Source organism: Gadus morhua, chromosome 4, assembly GCF_902167405.1.
Source record: "Gadus morhua chromosome 4, gadMor3.0, whole genome shotgun sequence".
NCBI lineage: Eukaryota > Metazoa > Chordata > Actinopteri > Gadiformes > Gadidae > Gadus > Gadus morhua.
Genome location: NC_044051.1, coordinates 33,619,190 through 33,641,417, shown reverse-complemented (window position 1 = coordinate 33,641,417; position 22,228 = coordinate 33,619,190). Strand labels below are relative to the sequence as shown.

At 44.9% G+C, this 22,228-nt stretch overlaps 3 protein-coding genes across 3 annotated transcripts; all 3 read right to left on the bottom strand.

Annotated features, from left to right (window-relative positions):
• Window positions 1–526: 526 nt before the first annotated feature.
• On the bottom strand, window positions 527–3,154 carry LOC115542346 (NLR family CARD domain-containing protein 3-like; the record flags this gene model as incomplete). The annotated part of the gene is given in 4 exon segments (XM_030354600.1): window positions 527–1,320; window positions 1,323–2,275; window positions 2,830–2,865; window positions 3,102–3,154. Coding segments are annotated over 4 exon segments (1,836 nt in total), but the record flags the coding sequence as incomplete, so codon positions are not given.
• Window positions 3,155–8,454: 5,300 nt separating this feature from the next.
• LOC115541738 (stonustoxin subunit beta-like) lies at window positions 8,455–12,825 on the bottom strand (the record flags this gene model as incomplete). The annotated part of the gene is made up of 2 exons (XM_030353585.1): window positions 8,455–8,562; window positions 12,340–12,825. Coding segments are annotated over 2 exons (594 nt in total), but the record flags the coding sequence as incomplete, so codon positions are not given.
• Window positions 12,826–13,637: 812 nt separating this feature from the next.
• LOC115542278 (NLR family CARD domain-containing protein 3-like) lies at window positions 13,638–18,623 on the bottom strand. Its single transcript, XM_030354515.1, has 4 exons — window positions 18,573–18,623; window positions 16,010–17,792; window positions 15,397–15,570; window positions 13,638–13,989 (listed from the first exon to the last, which is right to left on the bottom strand). The coding sequence occupies exons 1-4, from the start codon at window positions 18,613–18,615 to the stop codon at window positions 13,752–13,754; spliced, it is 2,238 nt and encodes a 745-aa protein (XP_030210375.1). The 5' UTR covers window positions 18,616–18,623; the 3' UTR covers window positions 13,638–13,751.
• Window positions 18,624–22,228: the final 3,605 nt, after the last annotated feature.

The window sequence follows — 22,228 nt, the reverse complement described above, 5'->3', positions numbered from 1 at the left end:
CAGGTCCAGCTCTCTCAGACTACAGGAGTTGGAGCTGAGAACTGAGGCCAGAGCTTCACAGCATCTCTCTGACAGATGACAGCCATTGAGCCTTTACACACAATAAATAGAACATGTCAGGAACTGTGATCAAAACAACAGAAAGCTTTAAGTGATTCCCTAATGCAGAATGTTATTAATTTACCAAAAATTACTAAATAATTGGATGTATACATTTTCATTATATATTCAATGTAAAATGTTAAATAGTTATTTAGTTGGGATCGAATATGTTTTTTGAATGGATACGTCTTCTATATTCTCTTGTTCTGAATATTCTCTTACGTGTACTGTAATACATTATACGTTAATAGGACAAAAGAGAGGTTTTGTATAATATTATAACTATTATGTTAACTATGTTATGAGTAGAATAGTAATACATGTTGCTATAAACCTACAGGGATTTTTGTATATTATTTTAACCTTATATTCCAGTTATATTTATATTGTGTTGTGTGTATTGTAATACATGTTATCAGTGAACCTACAGAGATGTTTTAGAGGCTTTGACCACTGGCAGCAGCCTCAGAAGACCCTCCTCTGAAGCAGAGTATTTCTTCAGGTCAAACACGTCCAGCCCCTCTTCTGATGTCAGTAGGATGAAGGCCAGAGCTGACAATTGAGCAGGAGAGAGAGATTTTCTGGAGAGTCTTCCTGATGTCAGGTACTGTTCGATCTCCTTCACTAGAGAACGGTCGTTCAGCTCGTTCAGACAGTGGAACAGGTTCATGCTTCTCTCTGGAGAGAGGTCTCCATCTATCTTCTCCTTGATGTAAGACACTGTTTTTGTAATGGTCAGTGAGCTAGTTCCTGTCTGTCCCAGCAGAACTCGTAGGACAATCTGATTGGTCTCCAGAGAGAGGCCCAGGAGGAAGCGGAGGAACAAGTCCAGTTGTCCGTTCTCACTCTGTAAGGCCTTGTCCACACCATTCTGGTAGAGGAGGAGGAGTTTATCTTCCCCAGAGGTGGGCGGTTCTTCTGAGAGCAGATTGACACCATCGTTGATGAAGGACAGAAAGACATAAAGGGCAGCCAGAAACTCCTGGAGGCTCAGATGGACAAAGCAGAAGACCTTGTCCTGGTACATCCCGCACTCCTCTTTAAAGATCTTGGTGAACACTCCTGAGTACACTGAGGCTTCTTTGATATCGATGTGACACTCTGCCAGGTCTGCCTCGTAGAAGATCAGGTTGCCTTTCTCCAACTGGTTAAAAGCCAGTTTTCCCAAAGAGACAATAATCTTCCTGCTCTCTGGACCCCAGTATGAATCCGTTTCAGCTCTCCATGGTACTTCCTGTCCCCCTGTATCGACTGAACCCAAAGGAAGTAGCTGTACATCTGAGTCACGGTCTTGGGCATCTCGTCTATCTGGGATTTTTTTAAGATGTCCTCCAGAACTGTAGCAGTGATCCAACAGAAGACTGGGATTTGACACATGTTGTGGAGGCTACGTGATTTCTTGACGTGGGAGATGATTTTGTTGGCCAGCTTTTCGTCTTTGAATCTCTTACTGAAATACTGCTCCTTCTGTGGGTCGGTGAATCCCCTCACCTCTGTTACCCTGTCAACACACTCAGCTGGGATCCGATTGGCTGCCGCAGGGCGAGTGGTTATCCAGATGCGAGCGGAGGGAAGCAGGTCGCCCCTGATGAGGTTTGTCAGCAGCATGTCCACCGAGGTCGGCTCTTTGACATCAGTCCAGGTCTGGTTGTTCTGGAAGTCCAGAGGAAGTCGACACTCATCCAGACCATCCAAGATGAAGAGAACTTTGAACCGTTCATATCTGCAGATTCCTGCTTCTTTGGTCACAATAAAGAAGCGATGAAGAAGTTCCACCAAGCTAAACTCTTTATTTTCCAGTAAATTCAGCTCTCTGAAAGTTAAGAGAAATGTGAAGTGTATGTCCTGGTTTTTATTGCCTTCAGCCCAGGTCAGAGTGAACCTTTGTGTTACGATGGTTTTACCAATGCCGGCCACTCCGGTTGTCACTATTGTTCTGATTGGTTGATCTTGTCCAGGTAAGGGTTTAAAGATGTCTTCACATTTGATTGGTGTTTCTTCCTTGGCTGGTTTCCTGGAAGCTGTTTCAATCAGTCTGACCTCATGTTCTTTGTTGACCTCTCCACTGCCTCTCTCTGTGATGAAGAGCTCTGTGAAGAAGTCATTCAGACCCGTTTGATTTCCTGCTTTAGCGATTCCCTCAGACACACACTTGAACTTCTTCTTCAAATGAGACTTGATTTTATGTTGGCACTCAACAGCAGCAGATCCTACATGAGAATGAACAGAAGACATCAGATAGTGGATGGTGACATCAGTTGAAGCATGTTAATATTTCCTCTAAAATAATCAACTTCATAATATTTACTGACTTCATTACTTGTGGTTCGAGAAGCTGGTCGTGACAAGGAATGGATACTTTTTTTTTCTTTTTTGTTTGTTATCTACAAAGCAAAAATCGTTGGTCCAATGATAATAACAATGATAGTGAATCAGTAGAAATTAACTTAATATGCTGATGTAACAAGATAGTGCTGCATCTCTTCCACTTATTCCACTTATAGTTATTCTGCTGTTGAATTGCCATTCATGGTTTCACATTCTTTAACCTGATGGACGCACGATAACCTTTCATATCTGGATCAAACCATTTAACTTGATCAAACCACAATATCCCTATATATCTGGATCACACCATTTAACATGAAACCCCCACAATAACCCTACATAACGATCAAACCATTTAACCTGATACCCCCCCAATAACCCTACATATCTGGAGCAAACCATTTTACCTGATCAACCCACAATAACCGTTCATATCTGGATCAAACCAATAAACCCCCAAGAAGAAATATATCTCCACATTGATGAATTATAAATGAAGAAATCTCTTAACACTAAATTAGATTATGTATTTTAGTCCGAACAGAACAAATAAGAGTCTCACACTACTCTCTAAAATATACATTTTCATTCTGTTTTCAAGATAAGAGTCTTCTGCGCTTCAAAATAATAGTCTCCTCTGTCTTCAAAATAAGAGTCTCTTACCGCCCCACAGTGTGTCGGCCAGTTCCTCCTGGTTCATCTCCATCAGGCAGAGCTTTGTGATGTCCACCACTCCCTCTATGGCGCGCCTCCTCTGCTCCTCCTTCTTACCATCCTCCTCCTCCTCCCTCTGACTCTCTGAGCATTGTGGGTAATCTGAGAAGAGATCCCTCCAGAGCTTCTTCAGCTCCTTGTCTAGGAAAGCATGTGCGTTCTCCTCAGCCCTCTGGAACAGAACAAACATCAAGGAGGACTTTACTCTGAACTCACTGAGGACATCAGAAGCATCTGTCCTGGATTCACGTCCCGCTGGTCAAAGTGGGAAGCCTGGAGACGATGAGCACCACAAGAGATGCTTTCTAATGTTCATGTAGAGCAGAAGTCAGATGTCTTGTTGGAAATATACACACCTTGATCAGCTCTGTTTGATGCTGCTGTACAGACTGAGCACTGGTAACCTTTGACCTCTGGTGGGGTTGACTGTGGAGAGAACACACACACAGTAAACATACAAGGGGGGGGAAAGAGAGAGAGAGAGAATATTAATGTCTGCAATTATGTTCATAATTATACTGTGCAAGTATTCTGTGTAATTGTTTTTTATCTTTATTACATTTTTTAATGTATTTTGTATTTTATTTATCACTTAATTTCTCTTTCGCTGTTCTTTTGGCTCTTGAGCTGCAAAATCAAGTGATTCCCCCCATGTTGGATTCATAAAGATGATGGTATCTTATCTGCTTTTCAATGAGTTAATGGTAAATGGCTTTGTGTGTGTGTGTGTGTGTGTGTGTGTGTGTGTGTGTGTGTGTGTGTGTGTGTGTGTGTGTGTGTGTGTGTGTGTGTGTGTGTGTGTGTATGTGTAAGGAGTACAGGTAAACCAGTAATCCTCTTCAGTTAGTTAATGATTGATTGTGAGAGAGTATCTGTGGAATCTGATAGCAACCAAATGCTCTGTTGTCATTGTCTGTTTAATACTCCTACCTCTCCTCTCTGGAGGGGCGTCCATCTTTAAGGAGAGGAGGTCGATTCATAGACTGGTCACTCTTCATGGAGACACAGCTGGGTCCAGGGGAGTCTGCTCTCTGCTGCTGGACGCTTCTAGAAGAATAATTACTAGGATTTATGGTTTGATAGATGCTGTATTTTTATAATCTCTGATATACAACTGTTCTGTTGTCATTGTCTGTTTAATACTCCTACCTCTCCTCTCTGGAGGGGCGTCCATCTTTAAGAAGAGGAGGTCGATTCATAGATTGGTCACTCTTCATGGAGACACAGCTGGGTCCAGGGGAGTCTGCTCTCTGCTGCTGTCCTCTTCAAGAAAAACAAGGGTTTATGGATGTAGGATAGACACTGTATTTCTATAATATCTGATCAATTCTTACCTTTGTCCATGATTTTGCATATTTTTTCTGAACAGGTTACGTATGCTCTTCATGGAGACACGGCTGGGTCCAGGGGAGTCTGCTCTCTGGTGCTGCTCTGGGCTTCAACACACACACACACACACACACACACACACACACACACACACACACACACACACACACACACACACACACACACACACACACACACACACGCACACACACACACACACACACACACACAGATTTTACTCAGACTAATGATGGAGTCATGATGTATCACTTCTGAGCTCTGAGATGGAGAACAGTCACAGACAGAGAGATCCTCTTCTTACCTCTTAGCTTTGCTCCGGCGGCCATGTTCCCCAGACAGAGTGGTCTTAGAGGTAGGACCCCCCTCCTCTCTCTCCTCATCCATAGTAGACTGGAGACCTGGACACAAACACAACTCCATAAGGTTTCTACGGCCACTCAGTGTTTATTCTCTGCTTTTATATGAGCTGTGTATTTCCGGTCCAAGGGGACTGTTGTCTCTGTCTCTCTGGACGAGAGGCAGCGTGGTCTTTCCTGGACGCAGATTCATCGGCCCTCTCATTCTCAACGAGAGGAAAGATATGGAGATGCTCCCCAGAAGTATCTAATACACTCTTCAATAACTATTCATCATTCCACACACAAGGTCTCATAGGGCTTCAAAAGTGTCTGATAGGATCAAGTTCACCGTGCGGATATCATACCAACCGCTCCCTGTGCTGGTTAAACCCCTCTGAAGGCAGGACCATGTATGGACTTCCTCATGTGGTATGACATCACAACCAGATCTGTGATGCAGGCTCGCAGAGAACCAGACCCAGTACAAGATGACGTTTAAACACCTTCACTAACCAAGATGGCCGTCTTCCTGTCTAAATAATATAATCATAATACCGCAATGCAAATATAATAACTGCTCATTCTGCCCCAAGTACCTTTAAAGTAACCCAAGTACATAAGGAGACAGAAGAAGAAAAAGTCATTATTAAAGTCAACCTGACGCTTGACTCCAGGCTGGAAGGTTCCGGGTTTGATCCCCAATGCCCACAGTGTAACACGTAGCATTCTGTACAGCAGGAATCTTAAAGATTTGCAATCTACTGATAAGATACAAAGTTATTCATATTTATGATCTATCACGGATAAGAGTGGACTACACTATCTTAGTTTACTTCCTGTTGGACCAGTTCCCCTCTCAGTTCATACTCCTCCCAGACTAACCTCTTACAGGCGGCTGATTCATTCGACTCCAGCTTTAGCAAAGTGGAACATTTTGCTAGAACATGAATCATTTAAACGTCTTGAGAGTAGTAAACCAAATGATTTGACACAGGGTCCGTTTTGAAACCCTCAAACAGGTGCACCGCAGCACCACCTGCTGGTGAGAGGATGTCAGTGGGATTGGCTGACCTGAAGAACACGGACCAGTCGTCACCAGTGACCTATGTGTTGAGGCGGTCACATCAGAATTAATTCACCTCGAAGGTTTTGTCCCTCTTATACGAGTGATGCTCTCAGATATAGAGTAGGCCTACACTACTGCAGAATGAGGCAGGCCCACAGAGAACAAGACCCAGTGCAAGATGACATCCAAACACCTTCACTAACCAAGATGGCCGTCTTCCTGTACAAATAACGTAATCATAATACCGCCCCACAAATATAACAACTGTCCGCAGGACACTTGTGATTTAGAGCAAATCCTAAATCAGACGAAACATATATAACCTCAACCTGAACCTTGACTTTACATTGACATTATCATTATTAACTTCAACCTGACGCTTGACTCCAGGCTGGAAGGTTCTGGGTTTCGATCCCCAATGCCCACAGTCTTAACACGTAGCATTTTACAGAGCAGGAATCCACAAAATTATTCAATAGCGATTTTGACGAATAGCAATGCATCCATACATTTACTAACATTTTTAACCATCACCCTATTAATAAGATTCAAAGTTATTCATAATTATGATCCATCACGGATCAGAGTGGACTACAGTACCTGAGTCGTCTTCCTGCTGTGATGAAGTGAGCCACAGCAAACCGTCCGACTCATAACAAGGAAATGATGAACCAACCAGTTGGACCGGTTCATGCTCCTCCCAGACATGAACTAACATGCTAAGGAGGCTGATCCAAGAATAATAACTTTATTAAAATATGAACAATGAACAGAGAGCTGTGATGCGTAGAGGCTCAGAGAAAAACCAAGAGACCCTTGATGGTTCAACCAGCATGTAGAGGCACTCAGTCACTGAGTCAGCTGCTTCTGTACAGCAGAACCAACAGAACATAGATACCATGTTATCAATAAAGAGACTGATAAACATCATCAATAGAAGCACATCAAGTAGAAAAGGCCTCTTTCTGCATCTGCGTGAACGTATGAATCAGTATAATCTATACAATAGATGGATGATTACTCTTTTCAGTACAAGACACTCAGAATACAGAGTACTCAGTAAGGGTGAGCATGTTGTACTGGCGTGTGATTCTATAACAGACTAGGTATTTAGTTGACTATTTCCTTCATTCATTCCTCTTAAATGAGTCATCTCGTTGGGTTGGATTCATCTTCTATTTCCTTCCTCACACCCTTTAGTGGGTGTGACTTACACCCTGTACTGACAGGTATGGAAGGGCCAAGGCAAGGCGCACACACACACACACACACACACACACACATACACACACACACACACACACACACACACGCACACACACACGCGCACACACACACACACACACACACACACACACACACACACACACACACACAAACACGTAATTCTATCTGGATGAGATGCTCTCATGATTTAGTGAGGGTCACCCACACACACGTCCTCATGCCAACCCCACCCCATCAGCCAGGCCCAGCTCTCCTCCAGGACACCCAGAACAGAGCACAACCTTCAGGGCCTCCAGAGAGGTCAATGATGAACAACGTTCTTCAGTGGCGCCCCACACTGGGGAGGGGTTATGCAGGGGGTCTCCAGAAGGGGTCCCCGGGTGATTCAACGTCTCTGAGGTCATGACTTTGTAGTCCAGTGGTCTCCTGAAGGAGAAGCCTTCACAGAGCGCGCCGCTTCAAGGCTTGATTCCACCGGACGCGTTACGGCAACGTTACGGCAGCGGCACGTCTTGGCCGCGGTCACCGCAGCAGATAGGTTCCACTCTAATCAATGAGACCATTTCCACCGGGCGCGGCTGCGGAACGTCTCAGCAACGTCCCAGGAGCGGCTCGCCGTGCCGCAGCGCTATCATTCCGTAGCATTTCTATTTTTGCCGCAAGCCGTTGCTGAACCGCGTCAATTTCAACAGAGCAGATCGATCAGGGCAGGAAGTGAAAAAGTAAAAGCCATAGAGCATTCCGGTCAATTTTCAAAATAAAACACAATAAATAAAACACCAACATTATTACGTCATGACCGGTGGCACCAGGTCAGCAGTCAATCAAAGGGTCTCAAATCATCCTTTTTATAAGAACAATGTCAGAAAGGACAAAGTCTGGCTTTTAATTGCAGTAGTTTTGGGAGTGGAAGGTGAGTACATTAGGTTTAGGATTATCGCGGGATCTCGTGATCTCGCGGGAATACGGCTGGCTCGCAAGGCAGCGTTGCGCTGCTGTAACGCGCCCGGTGGAAATGCAAGCAGGGCAAAGTCGCGGCCAAGACGTGCCGCAGCCGTAACGTTGCCGTAACGCATCCGGTGGAATCCCCGGGTTAGCCTGAGGACTCTGGGGAGGAGGTGAGGAGGAGGTCATGGGTTCAGGAGACCCCCCAGTGGAGGGTGGAGGCTCTTGAGGAGCAGGACCCTCCACCAGCAACAGGCTGACCAGGACTCTGCTGGACCAGGTGAAGCTCTCTGTGGACTGTGTTCACTCCAACCCCCGAGATGGAAGCCTCTCTCAGGCTGAACAGTGATGGGCGGGGCCAGCTGGACCTGGGAGATGGCTCCCTCAGATCAGAACCACCTTGGACTGGCCCCGACGAAGACCCTTTATGACCTGGAGCTGTGCCCCTCCAGCTGAGGGGGTGGAGGGGCTGTGGCTGAGGCGTCTCCATGCCTGGAGGGGAACGTTGGGGTGTGCTCCGTGGTTCTCTGGTGACAGACTGAAGTCGTGTTCTGGTCGTTGAGACGAGGAGTCCTCTCATCTCCCCCTGGAGTTCCTCCTTTTGAATCCCGGTCCCCGTCTTAAAAGGCCGTTCTAGTCCATGGAGCTGATGTCACAACGGATTCTCCAACACTCGGTGGTGAAGGGATGAACACGCTTTAACAAACCCACCTTGAAGGAACCTTTCATTATAGCTGTACAGTCTGCTCTTCATTTAGTTGTGTTGGGTCTTCTGCTCGCTTGTTGGTGTGTGCGCTCGCGCGCGTGCGTGCGTGCGTGTGTGTGTGTGTGTTGAGCATCAAAGGCTCTTCAACCATTCCAAACACTTCCTCCACACACACACTATTAGAGCCATGGAGTCGATGAGGCTTATGTTCGCATTTTGTGCTCAATTAGTTAATTTCTATTTTGCTTTAATTCATAATAATTAAGCACCACGGATATTTTGCTACATCTTATTTATGTCTATACAATAGATCAAGTTTTATTGCGTTTTAATTAGTCCTTCTACCACAAATTGATACTGCCGTAAAGCATAGCTTATTGTAGCAAACCGCAGTAATTTAGCCATGTGGGCACAGCCATGTGCCTCAGCCATCTCTGAGTTAATTGAGTTCTCAGAGCATGACGGAAGCAACGACTTTCTGACCGTAGATTACCGTCATTTAAGCATAAAAAATTGATTTCTTCCTGTCAATTATTGTGAGGTGACCCAGGATTTTACTTGGAAACGTTTTTTATTTGTTCAATGTTTGTTCACTATTTTCTGAGAATATATCGCTGCATTCTTCCTTTACAATCTGCCTCGTTCCCTTCTTGGATTACTTTTTTGGCGCTTATTGCCTTACGGAAAACACGAGGACTGAGACGTCCTGCAAGAGGTGCAAATAGGTTGCCACTTCACACACACAGACTCCTTCCCCCCGGTCCTGTTGGTCAGAAGGTGAACCCCACCGAGGTGTATTCACCGCCCCCTAGTGGCCCCCCACGCAATAACAGGACTGAAGCATGGCTTTGATAAACGACCTCACATCTTACTATCGACTCATTTATCAGACGCATCCATCCTACTGCCCCCTCCCACGCACCCAGAGAAGGAGAGGTTCCTCCTCTGCAGCTCAGCGCCTCAAACACACACCTCTGTGTGTTTCAACATGGAGGCTCAGGGTCCTGTTAGACGGGGAGGTGGTGCATCAACCAGCCTGCAAGGCTCGTCTCTGGAGAGACGCCAGTAGCTGGGCTGTTTCCTGTCGGCTCGCTTCTAGAACTCTCTCCATACTCCGTCCCTCATCGGGCGTATGAGTCTGAGGTGGAAATGCACTTGCTGGTGTCCTGGTTATTAATGTTGTGTAGACGAAGCCTCTGTTGTGCTTTTTATTCAGTGAACCCCCGACCATAAAGTGTAAACTGATCCTCTGCTGAACACAAGAGAACATCAGTGGATCCACTGAGTTGTTTATCACCGTTATGCTTTATTAACCAGGACAACAGAAAAACAGTCCCTTACATTAACACAATAAACACAAGGACTCAAACAATAGAAGAACAGTCCCTTACATGAACACAATAAACACAAGGACTCAAACAATAGAAGAACAGTCCCTTACATGAACACAATAAACACAAGGACTCAAACAATAGAAGAACAGTCCCTCACATGAACACAATAAACGCAAGGACTCAAACAATAGAAGCAGCAGACAGACATTACTAATCATAAACAGGTGTGCACATATCTTTGATAACTGAACATGTTCTGCTGCTGTGTTTTTCCCCACAGAACACAAGGAATCAATACTCAGTTTAAAGACGTCACAACATGATCTATAGCTTTTCGACCGCTTGCATTACGAATATAATATAAAATCTGCATTACATCATTTGAGGCTTATCAAAATATAAACTGATATCAGAGCCCCGCAGTATGAAACTGTTAACGTCTGAAAATAGAAACAATATTGTAGCATAAAAATGTTACAATTTACCACCAATCAATCAGAAACATTAGAAATATAGTCTTTGTAAAGATTTAAAAAATCTATTCCTTTCATGGTTAATCAAGATCAACTTTAAGAAGCCCCAGAAAATGTAGCATTTGGATTATAGTTGAGTACATGAATATAAATCATCAAAACACAGTGTGTGTGTGTGTTTATATATACATGTGTGTGTAGTCTGTGCGTGTCTGTGTTCATATGTGAGTAAATGTGTGTGTTCATAACTTGAGTAAGTGTGTTCATAGATGCGCGTGCGGCGTTTGCATGTGTGCGCGCGTTTGCATGTGTGTCTGCGTGTATATTTGAGTGTTTATAATATGTACGCGCGTGTGTGTGTTCATATATACGTGTTTGTTTGTGTTCACATACACGTGTTTGTGTGCCTGCGTGTTTGAGTTCCTATATAGTATGGTATGTTTATATGTGTGTGTCTTTATGTTAATTCATATATGCGTGTGTGCGCTTGCATATGTGTGCGTGGTAAAATACGTGTGTGTGTGTGTTCACATATGCATGTTTGTGTTCACGTGTGTCATCAGACTCAGAGCGAGAGAGACTATAATTTTCACAGAGACGCTGAGGACACAAGGTGTGGATAAAAAAAGTGAACCAAACGTCCGAGATCAAAACGGGGAACATTATCCCCGAAAAGGGGGGGAAAACTAATCTCCAGTGTGACCACCAATCAGATTGAAGAACCCATTCGAGCATTCGAGGCTATAGCCCCGGATCTTTTGGGAATAGCCCCGGATCGCTGTGCCGTCTAAAAAAATTAAATAATAATAATAATGATGAAAATAGCCCCGTAGAGTATACTTCTTTGTGGTTAAATTACCAGCAGCCACAGATGCAACAATTCTGGCGTGTCCATATATGGGCAGATTTAGAATATTTTGTTGCAAAATGTTGCGAATTCAACGTTGGTATTCTTTCTTCTCTACGCACAGCGCATCTCGTCGTTATTGCTGTGTTGTGCTGCCAGCCTTTTAATGAGATCAGAGAGTGTTGAGAAGGACAGTAATAAAACATCTTTGGTGAGATGGATATAAGAAGAGAGACCCGCAGTGAATTCAACCCGGTCCACCTGACATCGGGTAGGTGCATGACAGTGGTACCGGAACACTTTCATAGCCCGGGCTTTTATTGTTTCAATCACTGAAGTTTAGAACAAAACTCTTGCTCAGCAAAGATGGGCAATACCATCAAATGTATTATTGAAACCAGTGTGAATATTAGTAACCATGGTTACCAGGCAATCGAATAATAATAATCGCCTGCACGCACGCACGCACACACACACACACACACACACACACACACACACACACACACACACACACACACACACACACACACACACACACACACACACACACACACACACACACACACACACACACACACTGACACTGACACACACCCACACACACACACACCTACACTGACACACACCCACACTGACACACACACACCCCTGACAGGGAGGAGGTCATGCTATCACACACACACACACACACTGACACACATACACACACACCCACACTGACACACACACTGACACGCACACACACACACACACTCACACACACACACACACACACTCACACACACACACCCACACCCACACCCCTGACCCCCCCAGAGCCCAGGGAGGAGGTCCTGTGTGTGTCTATAACCGACACAGAGACGCTGAGGAGGCGCCAGGGTGCCCCCCCCCTACCCAGACCCCCGGGAGGAGGTCCTCCTGGGTGAAGGAGGACCAGAAGGTGTGGAGGTGTGTCAGTGTGTCTGAGGACCCTCCTCCACCTGGGGACACTCTGTAGAAGGACAGAGAGCCAGCAGGCCGGTCCAGATACACTCCCACTCTGGTGGAGCCAGCGGGGCGGAGAGGGAGGTCTGTCTCTGTACCGTTGTACCAGGCAGAGTAACGATCATCATAACAATAAAGACTCCAGGACTTGTTGTTCCCTCCAAGCCTGCTGTCACCACCCCCTCCTCTCCTTGTGATTCCTCTGTATGTCACTCCTATCACAACCCATCCTTCCCACTCTACCTCCCAGTAACAGCGGTCGGTCAGAGCCTCTCTACCCAACACCTGGTACTGGGAGCCAAATCTCTCTGGGTGATCCGGATACGACTGGTCCTCTCCAACCCGCGTCACCTTCCTGTTGTCCTCAGACAGAGAGAGGTGTCTCTGGGCCGTGTTGGGGTCCAGTGTGAGGTCACAGGCATCTGAGGGAGAACCAGACATGATGAGCTGCTGAACCACTCTTCATCATCATCATCATCACTAGTACTGTTCTCCTGCTCTTCTTCTTTTTATTCTCTTTCTTTTTGTGATCGCTCTCTCTTCTTCTTCAGCCCCCCCCCATCACCCCCCCCTCCCCCTCAGCCCCGCCCCCCCTCAGCCCCGCCCCTCCCCCTCACCCCTCCCCCTCAGCCCCGTCGACCCCACTCCCCTCCCCCTCAGCCCCCCCCTCAGCCCCGTCACCCCCCCTTCCCCTCCCCCTCAGCCCCTTCATCCCCCTCCCCCTCACCCCTCCCCCTCATCCCCCCCTCACCCTCACCCCTCCCCCTCAGCCCCTTCATCCCCCCTCCCCCTCACCCCTCCCCCTCATCCCCCCCTCACCCTCACCCCTCCCCCTCAGCCCCTTCATCCCCCCTCCCCTTCCCCGCCCCCCTCAGCCCCTTCATCCCCCCACACCCTCCCCGTCCCCCTCATCGCCCCCCTCAGCCCCGTCACCCCCCCTCCCCCTCAGCCCCCCCTCAGCCCGGTCACCCCCCCTCAATGTTACAATGTAAAACCTGCTGGGTTTTATACAAGCAGGTTTAACTGTGATGGTGGACAGTATTAATATACGTAAGATACATGATGTCAGCCATCATCTTCATCCCCAGTAGGATCTGATCTCACTTCCTGCTGTGTGGATGGACTTTCCATCTCAATAGTGAGTGTGTGATGTGATGAATCAAACAGACACTTACACTTCTTTAGAGCTGGTTTCAGCCTCCACACTCCACCGTGCTCCACACTGGGGGGGAATCAAAGTGAGAGCAGCATGTTGAAACATTCACCTTCATCATCTGCTGTCTCATCACTTTCTACAGAACATGAGTGACAGCTGCCTCTTCAAACCACTTCATCTAGCAGCGGCTTGAATCCTTGAAGGAGACATTGTGCCTGAGCGGTGAGCTGTCCTCTCCATACCTGAGAGTGTCCAGTCTCCAGCGTGGATCCTCCAGTCCAGCAGAGAGCAGCGCAGCTCCAGAGTCTCCTGGGTGATTGTAGCTCAAGTCCAGCACTCTCAGATGGGAGGGGTTGGAGCTCAGAGCTGAGGTCAGAGAAGCACAGCCTTCCTGTGTGACCAGGCAGCCAGACAAGCTACACACACACAAACATACACACACACACACACACACACACACACACACACACACACACACACACACACACACACACACACACACACACACACACACACACACACACACACACACACACACACCATTTATTGGATCTGGTTGAGAGCAGTTTCTACTTAAGTAACCACATTTATAAAGTGTATTCATTCCACATTGAAGACAAGTAAAAGCGTTAAATACTTCTTGGAGACAAAGCTGTGTCACACTGTCTGAGAACATGAAAACGAAGTGGGGAAATAACATCACAGTCAGAAGAACTTCATTCACTTGGATGTGCCAGGATCTTAAACAAATGCTCCTTTCTCAATAGCTACAACTCAATGAGATTTTGTTCAGTTAGAGTCAGGAGAAGTCTGCTGTGTTTGGTACGCTAAGACCGTTTCTTCACAGGTTCTAACATTGTGTAGAGCCAGGGAGTGTTTTGTCAGCAGGGAAAGATCAACAGAAATGCATCAGGCAGGAGCAGCACTTACTGAAAGCCAGAATAACCAGTTTGAAGAAGAGGCTGATAACTGACCTGAGAGTTTCCAGTGTACAGTGCCGTACTGTCAAACAACTAAGAAGTAAATGTCTAAACATCATTTAGCTGGGCGATCTCTAGAGAGAATAAAGTACTCTCCTCCTTTGTCTCTCCTTCCCTCTCTCTCCTTTTTCCTGCTCACTCGTGACCTCTCACCCTTCCCAAGTCTCGTTATCAGCCAATCGTATTGGTTGAACCCAAATATCATCAATATAACCAAATGTACTGAGGAAGGTAAAAAAAAAAAAGAATAGTGAGTTGACTTATGTTAATAATGAAAAGATAATTATTGATGTATCCTACATATCAACAATAACTTATTGTATACGTTAATTAAAGATCTTTTATAAGTTGGTCTCTTAACCCTGGTTACACAATATCAAAAATATCTTTCTGAAACCTATTCATGTGTGTGAATATATATTTGCGTGTGCGTTTATTAATGAATACTTGACATATTAAGCTTTTAAAAAAAAATACATTTTGTTTGACTATTGCAGGTTTCAAATCATTTCAATGAAAATGTTGCTGTTGTGGCTTTCAGGAGGTCTTATGCGTCCAACAAGGGGCCTCTGACCCTCCCAAGACCCCCTATATTTCACCCTGCTCTCAACCAACAACGTCCTGTATACAGGGGACACTATCGTTACGTTTTGGGTTTATATTTATAATTAAAGATTTGCAAGCATATGGATGGATTACAAAATCCACCTCAACAACAAGGGGTAGCCTTTATATGATATGAAAGTCTTGAATGTGGTCATCACAGGTACTGAGATAAGATGAGTTATATAACTCTGACTTTGAACATTTATTTGTAGCTGTTTGCACATTGAGTAATCTGACCTGAGAGTTTCCAGTGTACAGTGTGGACTCCCCAGTCCAGCAGAGAGCAGCTTCACTCCTGAATCCTGCAGATCATTGGTACTCAGGTCCAGCTCTCTCAGACTACAGGAGTTGGAGCTGAGAACTGAGGCCAGAGCTTCACAGCATCTCTCTGACAGATGACAGCCATTGAGCCTTTACACACAATAAATAGAACATGTCAGGAACTGTGATCAAAACAACAGAAAGCTTTAAGTGATTCCCTAATGCAGAATGTTATTAATTTACCAAAAATTACTAAATAATTGGATGTATACATTTTCATTATATATTCAATGTAAAATGTTAAATAGTTATTTAGTTGGGATCGAATATGTTTTTTGAATGGATACGTCTTCTATATTCTCTTGTTCTGAATATTCTCTTACGTGTACTGTAATACATTATACGTTAATAGGACAAAAGAGAGGTTTTGTATAATATTATAACTATTATGTTAACTATGTTATGAGTAGAATAGTAATACATGTTGCTATAAACCTACAGGGATTTTTGTATATTATTTTAACCTTATATTCCAGTTATATTTATATTGTGTTGTGTGTATTGTAATACATGTTATCAGTGAACCTACAGAGATGTTTTAGAGGCTTTGACCACTGGCAGCAGCCTCAGAAGACCCTCCTCTGAAGCAGAGTATTTCTTCAGGTCAAACACGTCCAGCCCCTCTTCTGATGTCAGTAGGATGAAGGCCAGAGCTGACAATTGAGCAGGAGAGAGAGATTTTCTGGAGAGTCTTCCTGATGTCAGGTACTGTTCGATCTCCTTCACTAGAGAACGGTCGTTCAGCTCATTCAGACAGTGGAACAGGTTCATGCTTCTCTCTGGAGAGAGGTCTCCATCTATCTTCTCCTTGATGTAAGACACTGTTTTTGTAATGGTCAGTGAGCTAGTTCCTGTCTGTCCCAGCAGACCTCGTAGGACAATCTGATTGGTCTCCAGAGAGAGGCCCAGGAGGAAGCGGAGGAACAAGTCCAGTTGTCCGTTCTCACTCTGTAAGGCCTTGTCCACACCATTCTGGTAGAGGAGGAGGAGTTTATCTTCCCCAGAGGTGGGCGGTTCTTCTGAGAGCAGATTGACACCATCGTTGATGAAGGACAGAAAGACATAAAGGGCAGCCAGAAACTCCTGGAGGCTCAGATGGACAAAGCAGAAGACCTTGTCCTGGTACATCTCGCACTCCTCTTTAAAGATCTTGGTGAACACTCCTGAGTACACTGAGGCTTCTTTGATATCGATGTCACACTCTGCCAGGTCAGCCTCGTAGAAGATCAGGTTGCCTTTCTCCAACTGGTTAAAAGCCAGTTTTCCCAAAGAGACAATAATCTTCCTGCTCTCTGGACCCCAGTATGAATCCGTTTCAGCTCTCCCATGGTACTTCCTGTCCCCCTGTATCGACTGAACCCAAAGGAAGTAGCTGTACATCTGAGTCACGGTCTTGGGCATCTCGTCTATCTGGGATTTTTTTAAGATGTCCTCCAGAACTGTAGCAGTGATCCAACAGAAGACTGGGATTTGACACATGTTGTGGAGGCTTCGTGATTTCTTGACGTGGGAGATGATTTTGTTGGCCAGCTTCTCGTCTTTGAATCTCTTACTGAAATACTGCTCCTTCTGTGGGTCGGTGAATCCCCTCACCTCTGTTACCCTGTCAACACACTCAGCTGGGATCCGATTGGCTGCCGCAGGGCGAGTGGTTATCCAGATGCGAGCGGAGGGAAGCAGGTCGCCCCTGATGAGGTTTGTCAGCAGCATGTCCACCGAGGTCGGCTCTTTGACATCAGTCCAGGTCTGGTTGTTCTGGAAGTCCAGAGGAAGTCGACACTCATCCAGACCATCCAAGATGAAGAGAACTTTGAACCGTTCATATCTGCAGATTCCTGCTTCTTTGGTCACAATAAAGAAGCGATGAAGAAGTTCCACCAAGCTAAACTCTTTATTTTCCAGTAAATTCAGCTCTCTGAAAGTTAAGAGAAATGTGAAGTGTATGTCCTGGTTTTTATTGCCTTCAGCCCAGGTCAGAGTGAACCTTTGTGTTACGATGGTTTTACCAATGCCGGCCACTCCGGTTGTCACTATTGTTCTGATTGGTTGATCTTGTCCAGGTAAGGGTTTAAAGATGTCTTCACATTTGATTGGTGTTTCTTCCTTGGCTGGTTTCCTGGAAGCTGTTTCAATCAGTCTGACCTCATGTTCTTTGTTGACCTCTCCACTGCCTCTCTCTGTGATGAAGAGCTCTGTGAAGAAGTCATTCAGACCCGTTTGATTTCCTGCTTTAGCGATTCCCTCAGACACACACTTGAACTTCTTCTTCAAATGAGACTTGATTTTATGTTGGCACTCAACAGCAGCAGATCCTACATGAGAATGAACAGAAGACATCAGATAGTGGATGGTGACATCTGTTGAAGCATGTTAATATTTCCTCTAAAATAATCAACTTCATAATATTTACTGACTTCATTACTTGTGGTTCGAGAAGCTGGTCGTGACAAGGAATGGATACTTTTTTTTTCTTTTTTGTTTGTTATCTACAAAGCAAAAATCGTTGGTCCAATGATAATAACAATGATAGTGAATCAGTAGAAATTAACTTAATATGCTGATGTAACAAGATAGTGCTGCATCTCTTCCACTTATTCCACTTATAGTTATTCTGCTGTTGAATTGCCATTCATGGTTTCACATTCTTTAACCTGATGGACGCACAATAACCTTTCATATCTGGATCAAACCATTTAACTTGATCGAACCACAATATCCCTATATATCTGGATAACACCATTTAACATGAAACCCCCACAATAACCCTACATAACGATCAAACCATTTAACATGAAACCCCCACAATAACCCTACATAACTGGAACCAACCATTTAACCTGATCAACCCACAATAACGTTCATATCTGGATCAAACCATTAAACCCCCAAGAAGAAAGATATCTCAACATTGATGAATTATAAACGAAGAAATCTCTTAACACTAAATTAGATTATGTAATTTAGTCCGAACAGAACAAATAAGAGTCTCATACTACTCTCTTAAATATACATTTTCATTCTGTTTTCAAGATAAGCGTCTTCTGCGCTTCAAAATAATAGTCTCCTCTGTCTGCAAAATAAGAGTCTCTTACCGCCCCACAGTGTGTCGGCCAGTTCCTCCTGGTTCATCTCCATCAGGCAGAGCTTTGTGATGTCCACCACTCCCTCTATGGCGCGCCTCCTCTGCTCCTCCTTCTTACCATCCTCCTCCTCCTCCCTCTGACTCTCTGAGCATTGTGGGTAATCTGAGAAGAGATCCCTCCAGAGCTTCTTCAGCTCCTTGTCTAGGAAAGCATGTGCGTTCTCCTCAGCCCTCTGGAACAGAACAAACATCAAGGAGGACTTTACTCTGAACTCACTGAGGACATCAGAAGCATCTGTCCTGGATTCACGTCCCGCTGGTCAAAGTGGGAAGCCTGGAGACGATGAGCACCACAAGAGATGCTTTCTAATGTTCATGTAGAGCAGAAGTCAGATGTCTTGTTGGAAATATACACACCTTGATCAGCTCTGTTTGATGCTGCTGTACAGACTGAGCACTGGTAACCTTTGACCTCTGGTGGGGTTGACTGTGGAGAGAACACACACACAGTAAACATACAAGGGGGGGGAAAGAGAGAGAGAGAGAATATTAATGTCTGCAATTATGTTCATAATTATACTGTGCAAGTATTCTGTGTAATTGTTTTTTATCTTTATTACATTTTTTAATGTATTTTGTATTTTATTTATCACTTAATTTCTCTTTCGCTGTTCTTTTGGCTCTTGAGCTGCAAAATCAAGTGATTCCCCCCATGTTGGATTCATAAAGATGATGGTATCTTATCTGCTTTTCAATGAGTTAATGGTAAATGGCTTTGTGTGTGTGTGTGTGTGTGTGTGTGTGTGTGTGTGTGTGTGTGTGTGTGTGTGTGTGTGTGTGTGTGTGTGTGTGTGTGTGTGTGTGTGTGTGTGTGTGTGTGTGTGTGTGTGTGTGTGTATGTGTAAGGAGTACAGGTAAACCAGTAATCCTCTTCAGTTAGTTAATGATTGATTGTGAGAGAGTATCTGTGGAATCTGATAGCAACCAAATGTTCTGTTGTCATTGTCTGTTTAATACTCCTACCTCTCCTCTCTGGAGGGGCGTCCATCTTTAAGGAGAGGAGGTCGATTCATAGACTGGTCACTCTTCATGGAGACACAGCTGGGTCCAGGGGAGTCTGCTCTCTGCTGCTGGACGCTTCTAGAAGAATAATTACTAGGATTTATGGTTTGATAGATGCTGTATTTTTATAATCTCTGATATACAACTGTTCTGTTGTCATTGTCTGTTTAATACTCCTACCTCTCCTCTCTGGAGGGGCGTCCATCTTTAAGAAGAGGAGGTCGATTCATAGATTGGTCACTCTTCATGGAGACACAGCTGGGTCCAGGGGAGTCTGCTCTCTGCTGCTGTCCTCTTCAAGAAAAACAAGGGTTTATGGATGTAGGATAGACACTGTATTTCTATAATATCTGATCAATTCTTACCTTTGTCCATGATTTTGCATATTTTTTCTGAACAGGTTACGTATGCTCTTCATGGAGACACGGCTGGGTCCAGGGGAGTCTGCTCTCTGGTGCTGCTCTGGGCTTCAACACACACACACACACACACACACACACACACACACACACACACACACACACACACACACACACACACACACACACACACACACACACACACACACACACACACACGCACGCACACACACACACACACACACACACACACACAGATTTTACTCAGACTAATGATGGCGTCATGATGTATCACTTCTGAGCTCTGAGATGGAGAACAGTCACAGACAGAGAGATCCTCTTCTTACCTCTTAGCTTTGCTCCGGCGGCCATGTTCCCCAGACAGAGTGGTCTTAGAGGTAGGACCCCCCTCCTCTCTCTCCTCATCCATAGTAGACTGGAGACCTGGACACAAACACAACTCCATAAGGTTTCTACGGCCACTCAGTGTTTATTCTCTGCTTTTATATGAGCTGTGTATTTCCGGTCCAAGGGGACTGTTGTCTCTGTCTCTCTGGACGAGAGGCAGCGTGGTCTTTCCTGGACGCAGATTCATCGGCCCTCTCATTCTCAACGAGAGGAAAGATATGGAGATGCTCCCCAGAAGTATCTAATACACTCTTCAATAACTATTCATCATTCCACACACAAGGTCTCATAGGGCTTCAAAAGTGTCTGATAGGATCAAGTTCACCGTGCGGATATCATACCAACCGCTCCCTGTGCTGGTTAAACCCCTCTGAAGGCAGGACCATGTATGGACTTCCTCATGCGGTATGACATCACAACCAGATCTGTGATGCAGGCTCGCAGAGAACCAGACCCAGTACAAGATGACGTTTAAACACCTTCACTAACCAAGATGGCCGTCTTCCTGTCTAAATAATATAATCATAATACCGCAATGCAAATATAATAACTGCTCATTCTGCCCCAAGTACCTTTAAAGTAACCCAAGTACATAAGGAGACAGAAGAAGAAAAAGTCATTATTAAAGTCAACCTGACGCTTGACTCCAGGCTGGAAGGTTCCGGGTTTGATCCCCAATGCCCACAGTGTAACACGTAGCATTCTGTACAGCAGGAATCTTAAAGATTAGCAATCTACTGATAAGATACAAAGTTATTCATATTTATGATCTATCACGGATAAGAGTGGACTACACTATCTTAGTTTACTTCCTGTTGGACCAGTTCCCCTCTCAGTTCATACTCCTCCCAGACTAACCTCTTACAGGCGGCTGATTCATTCGACTCCAGCTTTAGCAAAGTGGAACATTTTGCTAGAACATGAATCCTTTAAACGTCTTGAGAGTAGTAAACCAAATGATTTGACACAGGGTCCGTTTTGAAACCCTCAAACAGGTGCACCGCAGCACCACCTGCTGGTGAGAGGATGTCAGTGGGATTGGCTGACCTGAAGAACACGGACCAGTCGTCACCAGTGACCTATGTGTTGAGGCGGTCACATCAGAATTAATTCACCTCGAAGGTTTTGTCCCTCTTATACGAGTGATGCTCTCAGATATAGAGTAGGCCTACACTACTGCAGAATGAGGCAGGCCCACAGAGAACAAGACCCAGTGCAAGATGACATCCAAACACCTTCACTAACCAAGATGGCCGTCTTCCTGTACAAATAACGTAATCATAATACCGCCCCACAAATATAACAACTGTCCGCAGGACACTTGTGATTTAGAGCAAATCCTAAATCAGACGAAACATATATAACCTCAACCTGAACCTTGACTTTACATTGACATTATCATTATTAACTTCAACCTGACGCTTGACTCCAGGCTGGAAGGTTCTGGGTTTCGATCCCCAATGCCCACAGTCTTAACACGTAGCATTTTACAGAGCAGGAATCCACAAAATTATTCAATAGCGATTTTGACGAATAGCAATGCATCCATACATTTACTAACATTTTTAACCATCACCCTATTAATAAGATTCAAAGTTATTCATAATTATGATCCATCACGGATCAGAGTGGACTACAGTACCTGAGTCGTCTTCCTGCTGTGATGAAGTGAGCCACAGCAAACCGTCCGACTCATAACAAGGAAATGATGAACCAACCAGTTGGACCGGTTCATGCTCCTCCCAGACATGAACTAACATGCTAAGGAGGCTGATCCAAGAATAATAACTTTATTAAAATATGAACAATGAACAGAGAGCTGTGATGCGTAGAGGCT

Excerpts from the sequence above, each read along its gene's own strand:
- LOC115542278 (XM_030354515.1), bottom strand. The coding sequence starts at position 18,615 with ATGGAGATGAACCAGGAGGAACTGGCCGACACACTGTGGGGCG. Across the intron at positions 17,793-18,572 it reads GGCCGACACACTGTGGGGCG|GATCTGCTGCTGTTGAGTGC; the intron begins GTAAGAGACTCT and ends ATTCTCATGTAG. Across the intron at positions 13,990-15,396 it reads TGTACACTGGAAACTCTCAG|CTTGTCTGGCTGCCTGGTCA; the intron begins GTCAGATTACTC and ends GTGTGTGTGTAG.